General features: G+C 30.1%; 1 protein-coding gene across 1 annotated transcript in view; it reads left to right on the forward strand.

Annotated features, from left to right (window-relative positions):
• LOC108689289 (acetylcholine receptor subunit alpha-like 1) overlaps nucleotides 1–13036 on the forward strand; it is a 92254-nt gene that overhangs the window by 41225 nt on the left and 37993 nt on the right. Inside the window, exon 2 of the mRNA XM_018196011.1 lies at nucleotides 10254–10298. Within this exon, the coding sequence (XP_018051500.1) occupies nucleotides 10254–10298 (45 nt within the window). The remainder of the gene's footprint in view (nucleotides 1–10253; nucleotides 10299–13036) is intronic.

Consider the following 13036-nt stretch of genomic DNA (forward strand, 5'->3'; position numbering starts at 1 on the left):
ACAATAAAATACAAGAATAAGTATAAAAAGTAATGGAAAAATTCGACTTATAGAAGGGAAGGACAGTAAGATAAAAAAGTGCAGAATGAAGAAACAATAAATAAATTCGCCTCCAGCATGCTTACATTATTATTGGCAATCCTAGATAGAATCTTTTTCAACGAGAACGCAATTTTGAAAGGAAGTATATATAACTGATAGTCTTATTTATACGTAGTTCTCAGTTCTGTAACCAAACAAACAACAAGTATCTGAAGAAAGAATTGGGAGACGCGTCAGAATCGACGAGATTGAAAATAGAAACGAGAATGTGAATCGAAGGGGAAGAAGGCTAGACGGATGTTCGCCAAATAAAGAATTACGGATAAAAAAAAGGAATGCTCGACATTGTAATATATCCCTCCTTCTCTCCGTCTCTCAAGGGAGCTCGATTCAACCACTCTGTTTCCACCCGACATCCAATTTCCATACCATTAAGGGTAGTCCGCCCACACACGGAACGTATCTTCAGCACACGGCGTATTTTCTCGTGTTTAAGATTACCACCCACAAGGACCAGTCACGGAGATACAGCGGATATCAAAGAAGGTCGAGCGATATTCTTCGGATAATGACGCCGGTGTACGGCCACTTCCAGCGTGACTGCGTTTTTACGGCAGTGAGCCGGATATGAATAAATGAACGTCGAAGCTACGACTTTAATAATAATGCGATCAAGCCGCGTTGTTATTAAATTGTAGTTGCGTAAGTGGTTCGTGATGATTAAATAATAACCTGTGTATATAATAAAGCATTCGCGTTTAATGCAATGCAATGAGGATAGGATCAAAGAATATCCGTGCATTGAATTTCTATTATTTATCAGACTTTGGATTTTACAAAACGAATTTTTTATTACTGTATTTGTTTCTTTGGTTTATGTATATTATGCTAATTTATATGTTTTGCGAAATTTACAAAATTAATCAACGGATGAAAATCGCAAAAGAATTAAATGCTATAACAATAAAAATATCATAATGTACATTTATTATTTTTAGAAGAATTTTACTGTTCGATGCTTTATAAATAATAAAAATTGAAATTGCTGAAGAGAGAAAGAGAGAGACAAAATTGAATCCATGGATACGTTATAAGAATGCCAAACACTTTCACCGATACATCAAAGCAATGTTCCAAGAAATTTAAAAAATGGATTGGCTGCAAAAACGCTTCTTGAAGATACGAGAAGCGATACAACGTGCTCTCACCATGTTGGTTTGGTGATATATGCGAACGATACATCATCATTGTCGAGGCAAATGGCAGGCGTAAAACTGTTTTCACCACAGTATTGGTTATTAAAGAGGTGCGCAGCACGATAAATGCGAATACAATGACGCCAGTAGAGTTGATAAACGATGTTAATAATCGGACGAACGGCGCAACGTAAAACCGGATTACCACGACGAAGCAAATTCTCTTTGTGGCACGTGAAGCGTGAAATATGAATTGGCGTGTTCGTGTGTAACGGTTATGCCAGTCATCGCGCGCGCGCGTCGTGTGGCGATTGCCAATAAAGAAACGAGTTATATTGGCACAGCCATTGGTCTCTTTATCGTTACGATAGCTGATGTCCGAGAAACAACCAGTACTGAAGCGTGCTACGACAAAGCAAACAGCGCACATGCAACATTATCCGCGTTTGATTCAGGATGATATGTTTGAAACCAGCCCAATTGCTTTGACTGAGACTAACCTAAAATCACTTCAGAAATTATTGTCACTCGGTTGTATAACAAGCATTGTACTGTCGTGCAATAAACAAGAGGAATTTCGCAATCAGCGGTGACCATCACTGTTCTTTAATAGGACATTCGATAAATCCACGCAGATAATCCTTCTTTGTGTGAACCATAATTTATCCCTTCTCTCTCTCTCTTCTTCTAAATTAGTTGGAAAGGCTCGTGGGTTCTGCACCGCTTATCTTGATTTGTCTCTTTCTGGATGCTGGGCTCGCGAGAGATAACGCGATCTTTTTGGAAGTAGAATTGCAGCAGAACTGAAGAATCTAGATGCTATCGTGATACTTTGGAAAATGCCGGTTAAATTCCGACCAGTCATTTCTGTGACGGGAACGTTTATCGCATATCTGCATCTCTAATCGATGAATTAACAAAAATGCGAGAGATCCGGGTTCGATTCTCGGCCGAGATAATATTTTTCGTAAAAAGAATTAATTATTTACAGATTTTAATATGTCACTCAGCATTATTAAGATCGTTCTAAAATGTGAAAAAGCATCAAATTGTTAAATTGTTAGTTAATTTAAGTGGATCCTAAAATGAAGCTCGAACTCTGATAAGGTCACCAGAGGTCTATCACTATTTTACAGCACATCGACATATCTTTGTATGCTATCACACTCATATCTCAACTATGATACACGTAGTTCGTGTCAATTTTCGTATAATAAATTCGTCGCGATAAAGTGTTTAAGTCTAATTCTAAGAACTCGATGTTGTTTGTTCATGCGAACTACATAGACTGCAATTTCGTAAATACAGATTGCAAAGCTTTTATATCAAGCAAATATTGTTACGATATTGACAGCTCTAACATCTATCTCTATATTGGACTAAAAAAATGTAAAGATCTCAATTTAAACAATAATTTTTCATTCTCATCGACATAAACTCCATCTTACAGATACGTATTAATGTATATGCTTTAATCCTGGAAAATGATTTTCCAGAATTAAAGCATATACAAATGAATTTATAAACAAGAAAAAGTAATTGTTATACAAAAATTATTGGGTTTAATCGGTAATAGAAATGATTTTAGGATTAACTTAACTCATAATATTACTGCGGTAATTTAATAGAGTTAGTGTTTCAAGATCGAAAAATCATTTCGGTGCGCATTTTAAAGGACTATATAATAAATTTACACAGAATCGTACAAGAACTTAAGATCCAGCTGGAGGCTAGGTTAAGTTAAATTTAAGTTGATTTCTAATATTTCTATAGGTTGTGTTTTTAATAAAAATTCATTCGCACGTGAACTAGTTCAATGTTGAACTAGTTCAATGTAATTTCGAGTTTTTAAATTTATTTAAGAGAGAAATTGTGTTGATTACCTGTAGATATAATATACCACAAATAAAAGCCAAAGAAACCATGTCACTTGATTAGAAATATATTCGTAAATTTAATAAAGTTTGTAAATTCGTAATATGTTACAACTTGTAATTTTTTATAACTCTATTCCTTATTTAATATATCAGATGTATTGCATTATTTAATATTACTAAACAAAAACATTTCGAAAGTATTAGCATCTGAGAGGATCATTTATTCTGCCTTCCAAAATGGCGTACGCTAAAATTAGAAGTAATAAGCGAAGAAAAGCAAATTTATGCATTATTACAATTAAGTAAGGATGTTTAGTATAAGCTTTGAAAAACATGTATAATTTTCTTTCTTTTCCTTTATTTATTTTCAATAAAGTATATATAGTAATATAGTCCGTCTTCCTAAAAAAATGATGTAAAACTTTCTTCACAATATCTTAAAAGTCGCATGAAAGTCTTATCGGCGTGAATTTTTCAAAGAAATGTTAAACTATATATTTCGTTGTCACATAGCAGGAGAAACGGAAAGCACGCTCGCATAGTGAAATCTTTATAAAATATTAAATTCCAGATTGGTCTCTCTCGTAAAGTTCTTTCATACGTCATTCCGCGAAAGAGGGCTCGCACCTTTTTTCATATCTACCCATTTTTCTGCTTTCCCTTTTTCTCTTTTTTGATTTTCATCTTTTTTTTTTGAGATGGGAACTCTAGCAGACGGAAATAAGATATAAGTGAGCGTCTAACATTGTCCTTCTAATAGTTCGCGTTGAGCTGTAAAGAAGAGCATCTCTCCATCCATGACTTCGTAAATTCTCGTCACGTAGAAGCGATCTTGAAGGATAACGATGTTAAGTGCTGCCAAAGCTTCGCACTATCAATTGCGAAAAGTTGCGCTTTTCTGTGCACTTGATTACGTGAAAAGACGTTAGAATTATAGAAAAAATGCGAAGGAAATATATGATTTATATATAAGTTTAACAAACAAGTATCACTTTTTTTTATATCTCTTGACCTTTTCGGATCATTTGTGAGTTGATGTGTGAGCGAAAGTTCGATGAAACTCTATTTATTATAGATATTAATTTAAGTAGAAAAATATATTTTGCCAGATTTATTATATGAAATATATATTGAAACTATTGAAAGATTAAGAGAGAACTTTCTTTTAAGAGTCAAAAAGAAAAGTGTTTTTGAGAGTTTTCTTTTAAAGAAAACTTTTTTCCAATGTTCTTTACACGAACTTTTTACACGTAAATTAAATGTTTTTTGCATATACATATGTATGTTTTATGATGAATCATAAATAATGAATATCTTTAATTTTTTGCGTCCATATTAAACTCTTTTTTTCTTGCTCTTATAGTTTAACTAAAAATGATCCGTGGTGATTTATGGACGTTCTAATTTTTATCCTGGGTTTGACATAAAAAAATTAAAGTTTGTTTTTCTCGTTAAACATTATTTTTGGTACTGAACTTTTAAAATGCTTTAAAAATAAAATATGAAAATATCGAAATGGGCTGCCAAAATAAAACTTAATGAAGATCAATATTTTACTTCAGCAAGCCGCTATTTTGTTATTTTCATATTTTGAAGCAATTTAGAGATTTTCAGTACTAAAAACAATATTCAACGAAAAAAATAATTTTTTTATTCAGACCCATTAGGTTAAAATGAAACTTCTAGTTCTAGTATAAGTCACTGCGAGCTATCATTGGATGGTTGAAATATACAATGTGGATGTAAAAATTCAAAGATATTCATGATTTATAACACACATATCTCTTATACGTAAAAAGTTCAAAATGTTTGAATAAATATTTTCTTTAAAAAAATTCCTGAAAGTACTTTATTTTTTGACTCCTCGAAAGATATCCTCCCTTAGAGAATGTTCTGAATCAAGAATTATTTAAATAAATAATAGATTTATTATTTTTTACCTACATATAACTTACAAAACTAAATACATAACGCTGTTACTTTATACACTCAAGAAGTTACTTCTAACTTCTAATGTCCTACTTCATAATACGTGCGCGATGGTAAAATCCATATTATTCCCATCGAAGAACGAATATAGGAGAAGCAAGAAGGCAACATTGTTCGAAAGTACTCCTTGAAACTTTGTAATGCGAAAAGATTTTTGTATTTTCACTATCTTCGTTCAATGCCTTAATATGAAATATTTTTTGCTTCATCAAAGGGAGCAAGTTTCGAGTTTTCTCTTCACCTTTCTTCGCCGATATAAGTTTTTTTTGCGATTAAATCGGCAGGAACATGCGGCATGGTTACGTTCTTACTTATAACTTCCTTACAGATTTCTTGCACACTTGGATTCCGCACGGCATACGATGTCCGTTTCCAGCTATTTGCGCCAAGTTTCAAGTTTCATTTCGAAAAGTTTCTGCTGACGCATACGCTCGGATTTACTTGTGTAGGCATGCGAGCTGAAATCGAAGGTTAAAGGTTGGCAGAGTTTAGGGTAGTTTGGAATAGAATTTTCAATAAGGTGCACTTTATGCACTTTATGTATATAGAATTGACATGAAGAATTTAAAGTTTAAACAAAAAAACTTACAATTTAGTTTGCGTAAAACAAACGCTTTGATTTCTCATCTGCATTATTACTGTACACATCATAAATTGAATTGCAAATTTGAACGTTTAACAGTCTTTTTATTGCCATATAAAATCCTAAAATTTGCATAAATCTTGAGAGCTTTTATTAACACTTTGTTTTGCTTCTTTTGAATATTATTTACTTATTAAATAAACATGATATTTAACCTGTTAAATAAATTTTAATATTTATTTAACTGTTAATTTAATTGTTAAATATTGGTAAAGATTATAATATCTGTAAATAATGCGTATTGCAAACCATAAATAATTATATAATGTAACGAATAACCAAATCTCGCATTGAGATTAATCAAAAGCAGCTTGTTCAACAAAATGCAGAACACGAATATGATTTTATTCTTTATTCGAGCGCACACATTCGCGTATTTGCATGAAAAATAACGCAGCGTATAATGGAGTTTACATGAAAGGGTAAACATTTAATGAAAATATTTTACTGCCAACAGTGGAAGAGAAAAATATGCGTTTATTTGACCGTTATAACAATAGACGATTCAATGATATAAATTTTTTAATACTTATGATTTCGCCTGTATTACAATTACATAATTTATCCGTGTAACCGACGATAAACTATGTACATACACTCATAAAAATTCTTATTGGTATGCGCATAATTTTCATTTAAATTCGAACACCGAAGTAACAATATTTTATCGATGGCTGTAAAAGATTGAGTACCAAGTTTTCCTTGGTTTTGCATGGTTATTTTTATGTCATTATTTTCGCATGTTACGTGGTTTTTTACATATTCTGATTTTTCATAAAATAACACGTTCAATTCCGTTGAACAATTTATATCATCATTAATTTAATTGGTCGTTAGCATTTTTTTCTAGTCAGTTGCTTTGGATTTTATCATTCAGATTCACTTCTATCGTACTTAAATCAAATCTGCAATTACCTAATGATATTACTTTTAGTATATGAAATTGATTTACCGCATGAATTAACGCGATGATTATGCTCTTATTGGCATTTGATTGCAAAGCTTTTGATGTGTTTGTATATTTAATAACGTTTACTTGCATTGTCGTAATGTCGAGAAATTGAGTCACTTAATGGATTTTCAATATTTAATCGTATCGTCGCATTGATTAAATCGAGAATAATATGGACTTTTTAATTTTTTTATATAAGATGCTAATTTATTGTTTCTGAAATTATCGATTTTTATGTCACTTGCAATGAGTTCCGAGTAACATTTTTTTCTATCAACGCGATTGAAAGTCAACTTCGATTACTTTCGAATCTCATAAAGTAACTTCCACGATATTGTTACGCGCGGCGGTGTAAAACGCGATGTTAACGTCGTCATTTTGAGAGAGTAAAGTACGTGCACTGTGATTTTTCGCAGCGATAAACGTGTACAAAAAGGAGAGGTCCATGAAGACTTAAAGAAAAAAATATTGCATTCTATACACGTCAACGCTATGCTATTAAACTTTTATGTTTACTGGAAAATAATCTTTTCCTTTTTTTTTTTTACTAGAGTAGTAAAATTTACACAAGGGTACTTTCACGAAATAATTATTTTTTTTGTAGTAAAAATATCAATAGTTGTTTTTCAAGTTACTGAAATATATTGAAAATAAAATGAGCAGCTGTATATAAATATATAATACAATTTAACTTGATAATTATCTAATTTATAAAAGCAATTTGTTTTAAAATAATTACTTAAAAACTTAATTGTCTAAAATGAAAATTGAACACACATACAGTCCTGCACTGTTAGATGTTAAGGCAGCAATGGTAACCTAATCCCTTGAGTCAAATAATGTTTATTATGTTTAATTTCCGTGTACGTTATAATATGACTCAATCTATTTCAATGTAAATATCGTCTATATTAATGTAAATATCATCTATATTAACGTCTACATTTAGTAAATTATAAACTTTGAGTTAAAATTAATAATTCCAGCAAATACCAAATTACATGTAACGTACATGTAATTTCTCATAATACGTGTGTTGTATTACGGTTATGTTGTTGAATGAGAAATTACAATTAACATGTACGTTACATGTAACTTGTTTGCTGGAAATTTCTTAAATAAATTAAATTGTTTAATTTCATTGTTTTAATCAATTTAACATATTGTCATAATGTCGAGAAACCTAGAATAGCAACCTAGAAATGATTAGAAAAAATTTAAATTGGGTATAATTTATAACAACATTATGAACTTACCAATGCGATTTCTTAAAAATAATATATGTAATAACTTTAGCTATTTTGCTGGTTACATTTAATAAATGATTTTGCATTATTATTGCTCTTATTGTATACAGTTGGATCACAGTGCATCATCTAAGATAATTGCATACACTAAGCTGCCTCATTATAATTATAATTGTATACATAGGATACCGGTAATAGGTACGATACGTAATATCCGATTTGGTAACCATAATTACCTCTGTGGTTACGATATTCACTTGTCGCGCTTTCGGGGGTGCACCTCCCGTATCTGGTATGTGGACATTAATATAGTTGAGTACGAAATCGTAACCGCGCTCACGTTCACAAGCCCCTGTTATTATCACTTAGCTATCACGCATCGGTAGAAGCGGGCGATTGTTGATGCCGATATATCTGATTATACAACTATAACTACTGTTATGTTTAGCGTGCCGTTCTCGTACACCTGAAGTTTGCACGCGATGCGATAATTGCTAATGATACGCTTGTGTAGTAAACTTTAAACACCGTCGCGTAAAATGCCACCGCGTAGAGAGAACGACGATAACTGCCGCCACGATTAATCTTGAAGCTCGGCTGCTGCGCTGAAAATAATACCGTCGTTTTATTTAATTTAATGCCACCGATTATTTCGGCTCTACTGCTTCCACAACGTTTGCAACTTTTGAATTTATTTATGTTTGTTTCAAATAACACACAATATACATATATATATCATTTAATTTATGTTTTCGTCGACTCACGTCGCGAGACTAATTATTTTACATCACCTGCAAATAATTAATAAATACAAAATAAATATTGCAATAGTTTAGAATTTTTAGTTTAAAATTTGATTATACATTAAAGTTAGAATTACTAAAAAATTAAAATTAAATTTTATTTTTAGTTAACTTTTTTATTTTTTCATGAGAAAAAGAAAGAGAGAGAGAGAGAGAGAGAGAGAGAGAGAGAGAGAGAGAGAAAGAATTTTAAATGAATTTAATAAAATTTATATTTCCAAAAAGCAAACATCAGTTTTAAAATAAAAGGTTTAATTAACGTTTAGATTTAATATTAAGATTTAATATGAAAGCTTTATATTTCATATAAAAGATAAAAAATTGACAAATAATATATTTTCAAATTTTTTTTTATTACAGAAGAATAAATTTAGTAAATATATACATTAGCGAAGCCTCTCCAATGACTTTGATCTTGACATATGTTGACAAATTTTTTCAAAATTGTCATTAAAATATATGCCATTATTTATTTAAAAACACTGTGTGCGTACAATATTTTTCTGATCATCGTATACAAATTTTCATGGAAAACTGAGAATGTGTAACATAATAAAAACCTTTTATAGTATTTGTGTCTTCTTATTTGAAGAATCAAAAGCCGGAGATTTCATCATTTAGTTTACAATAAGCTGAATTCGCTGCAAGCAATAACCCAACTGATTCTAACGTTTCTCTCGCCAGCGAGATCTGCATATATCCGACGTTAAACTCCGCGATGACTATTGATGATGACGCGACTGATTGTAGTATAACTGTTATCGCACAGAACATTAACGTACAGTTAGCACACAGCTTTAACGGCTACGGTTTCTCGTAGCGAAGCCCGTCTGCCTATAGCCTGACACTCACTACTATCCATGGATTGCCACGATCCAGATGCCTTACCTGCTGTCAGTATTATCGCGTTCTATTACTACTGAACGCCGGTCACAGACTATGGCTTGCTAGTATTACTGATATCGAGGCGCGGGGTTTAATGCGGAACTGTAACTGCTTGTAATGTTCGTTGACATTTCTATTGGCGAAATCGGGGAAATCTATTGACCCATGGCGCGAAGGGCTGCCAGATAACAATTATTATCTCGTACAGCTTAAAGAGAACTGCTACGAAATGTTCTTATGATTGCCGAACGCAATTTTCATTCTCTATAAATTTCTAATTTCTAATTTATCTTTCTAATTTCAACAATAAAGTCATATATCAAGATTACAATTTTAGAGAAAGTGTTTCATCATAAGAAATAAAAATTTTTCTTTAAAAAAATAAGAAGAATATGTATACGAAAATATTATTTTTACATTATAGAAAATGGATGTACTCGACAGTAGAATGATTTATTGAGATTTTCGAACGACAAGAGTTTTCTCTCTTATCTTTCTCTAGTATCATTCTAGTGTCTCGAAAAACCAATAAATCTATCTTTGAGTAACCAGAAACAATCGAAGTAGGATAACGTCTTTTACACTCGATGCTCATCCATTTTTCTGTTTTCTTTTTCAGAACCTGAAGAACCAGATCATGACGACAAATGTTTGGGTGGAACAAGTAAGTAAAATGATGTCATATCATATAATTTCTGTGTATATTAGACATGAATTCAATATATGTGTAAAACATATATTTAATTCATGTCTAATATAAACGTATTTTTCAATATAATTTTATTATTGCAACTATTGATAAGAAAAAGAGTTAAAGTAAAATTAAAATAAAGAAACTTAATCGATAAATTGAAAATTGAAAATTAGAAAGAAATTCTGCATAATATAGTTTCTGTGAACTTTTCAAAGAATTATATTTAACATTTTGAAGAAATTATAAGTATAAGATTCTTTAATTATGTTAATTAAAAGCAGTACAATGCTGTCTTTAATTTTTATAATTAATTGATATTTGAACTAAGTTTTATGGTTATCTTTATGTTTATTTTATTATTAATTATTATTGTATTAGTAGAATCATTATCGTCGTTAATTAAACTTATATCGCTGTTAATGAAATCTATATTGGTATGTTTGATTAGCGATCAATTAGAGCTTATCGCAATTTATTGATTAATAATTAATTTGTAACTACCTGATGAAATATGTAAGAGATATGTGTCCTTTCATGAATTATTTGCAGCTTTGATTTGATAATTTATAATATTATTGATACTCATTATTAAGATATTTCCTTATGAACGGGAATATTCATTATCAATTAAGCGTGATGTTGCTTCTAATTATAAAAATTTTCTGTAATTTGGAAATATACTTTTTTATTTTATATATACATACATATATGCATATACAGCTTTGGCTAAAATTATTCGATACCTTATATTTAAAGCTGAAATTACATTGATTTATGGCATTTGCTATGAATTATCTTTTGTTTCAAGAACCTTTTAAATTTATGTATAATGCCAGTGGCAAATAGGTAACAATGCAAGTAAAAGAATTCTAGATGAATGAATAAAATATAAGTACCTAATATTTTTAATTAGGCTGTATATGGAATTTTCTTAATCAATATTACAGATCAATATTACTTATCAATATTACAGAGGAATTTTTTTATTGGAAAGATTGAAATAGATATGAAACACAATCAAAAATTAAAAATATATTTTTTAATTAAAAAATACATTTTAAATATAGAATATTACATTAGGATATAATTAATAATATTGGGATGAAAATTTCAATTACGTATCTTTTATGTTTTCTCAATCTTTTTTTTTATTATGAGAGTTTTTGTAAGTTTTTGAAGTCTTAAAAAATTTTAGTGGAAAATTATCATAATAATTTTTGATACAAAAAGAACATTTTGTTTTTATAAAACACATAAAGATATAGTTGCATCTTTTAAAAATTGAGATTAAAATTTTGTAGAACAGGATGACGCAATTAAAAGTAATTTTGTTGTTAACTTTGCTCCTAATTTATAGTCAAATTTCATCCATACATGACAAATGAGGCGATATCGGACAAGCTGCTTAAAGATTGCAAATGCCGATCGTTGAAATTCGGTTTCCATTTTCGCGAGTGTGTACGCGATGCTACCGTATTGCTTTGATTGTCAGGATCTACCCTTTCGACGTAAGACGATGGTTTGGAATTTCAAAGCAGGCGAATTTCATTCGCGCTAGTCGACGACGAAATTCGAATCGCCGGATAGCAGTTGGCCTTTATTGGTATAATACTCTCTTGTGTCCTCGCGAGAAGAACAACTCTGTGGCACGACCATTCTCGTCCACTTGTCTTGCGAATTTATTACCATAACTATTTTTTTTCTTTTTAAAGATTCTTTGTTTTTTGCGCTATCACTCTCCATCATTGATGATTCAAGAGCAATGTTCGCTACTTTGACAACTAATTGTGACATATTTCAGTTGAATTGATCTTTTTATTCCATTCTCACAAATGTTCTTATTTATTATAATAAATTTTAATTTTTAAATTCATACTATCTCTAAAAATATTTTCTTTTGCATACAAAATATTATATATACAAAAATCTCTGAAGATATTCTCTTATCACAAAAAATTCATTTAGGAAATATTTAGGAAATATTTGCAAGATGACTTCCTCGAAAAATCCAACTTTTAAAATGAATTACATAAGTAGGGATATATGAATTTATTTAGGTTAAAAAATTGTATGTAAAATAACACATCTTTGATGCTTATTATTTTAATTTTATTAAATTATTATTATTTTAATTTTATTAAAATAATAAATGAAAGCTCTTAATAAAGGCATTTATAATTTATGAATTTATTTCGTCAGGGTCTATTGGTTTTTTTATTGTTTAATAGATAAAATTAAATTAATTAAAATAATAAATAAAATTCAATAATTTAATTTTTAAGAAAGAATACGAAATATTTTGCGAATATATAAGTTGACAGATAATATTTCTGGCTTAAGGACGTTCTCCGACTGCAGTTGTGCTCAACCTAAACACATTAGTGCTCACCATTATAAAAATTTTTATGAAAATTTATATCACTTTTATATAGTATAACATATAGTATAACATATTTATATAGTATAACATATTATATAGTATAACATATTTCATAAATGTTAATGTGTTTATACAAATTTTTTTATACAATATAAAATGCCTCTCGCCTTCGCTTTAAAATGCCTCCTGCCGCCGATGAAAAAAATAGTGACTTTAATTACTTTGCTCAATGGTTTTTTAAAAACGAATACCGGAAACCATATTCAGATAAATTTCATATTATTCCTTGTGGTATCAAGTTTTATGTCTCATTGTTTCAAAAAATTGT

This window comes from Atta colombica, unplaced genomic scaffold (assembly GCF_001594045.1).
Source record: "Atta colombica isolate Treedump-2 unplaced genomic scaffold, Acol1.0 scaffold268, whole genome shotgun sequence".
Classification (NCBI taxonomy): domain Eukaryota; kingdom Metazoa; phylum Arthropoda; class Insecta; order Hymenoptera; family Formicidae; genus Atta; species Atta colombica.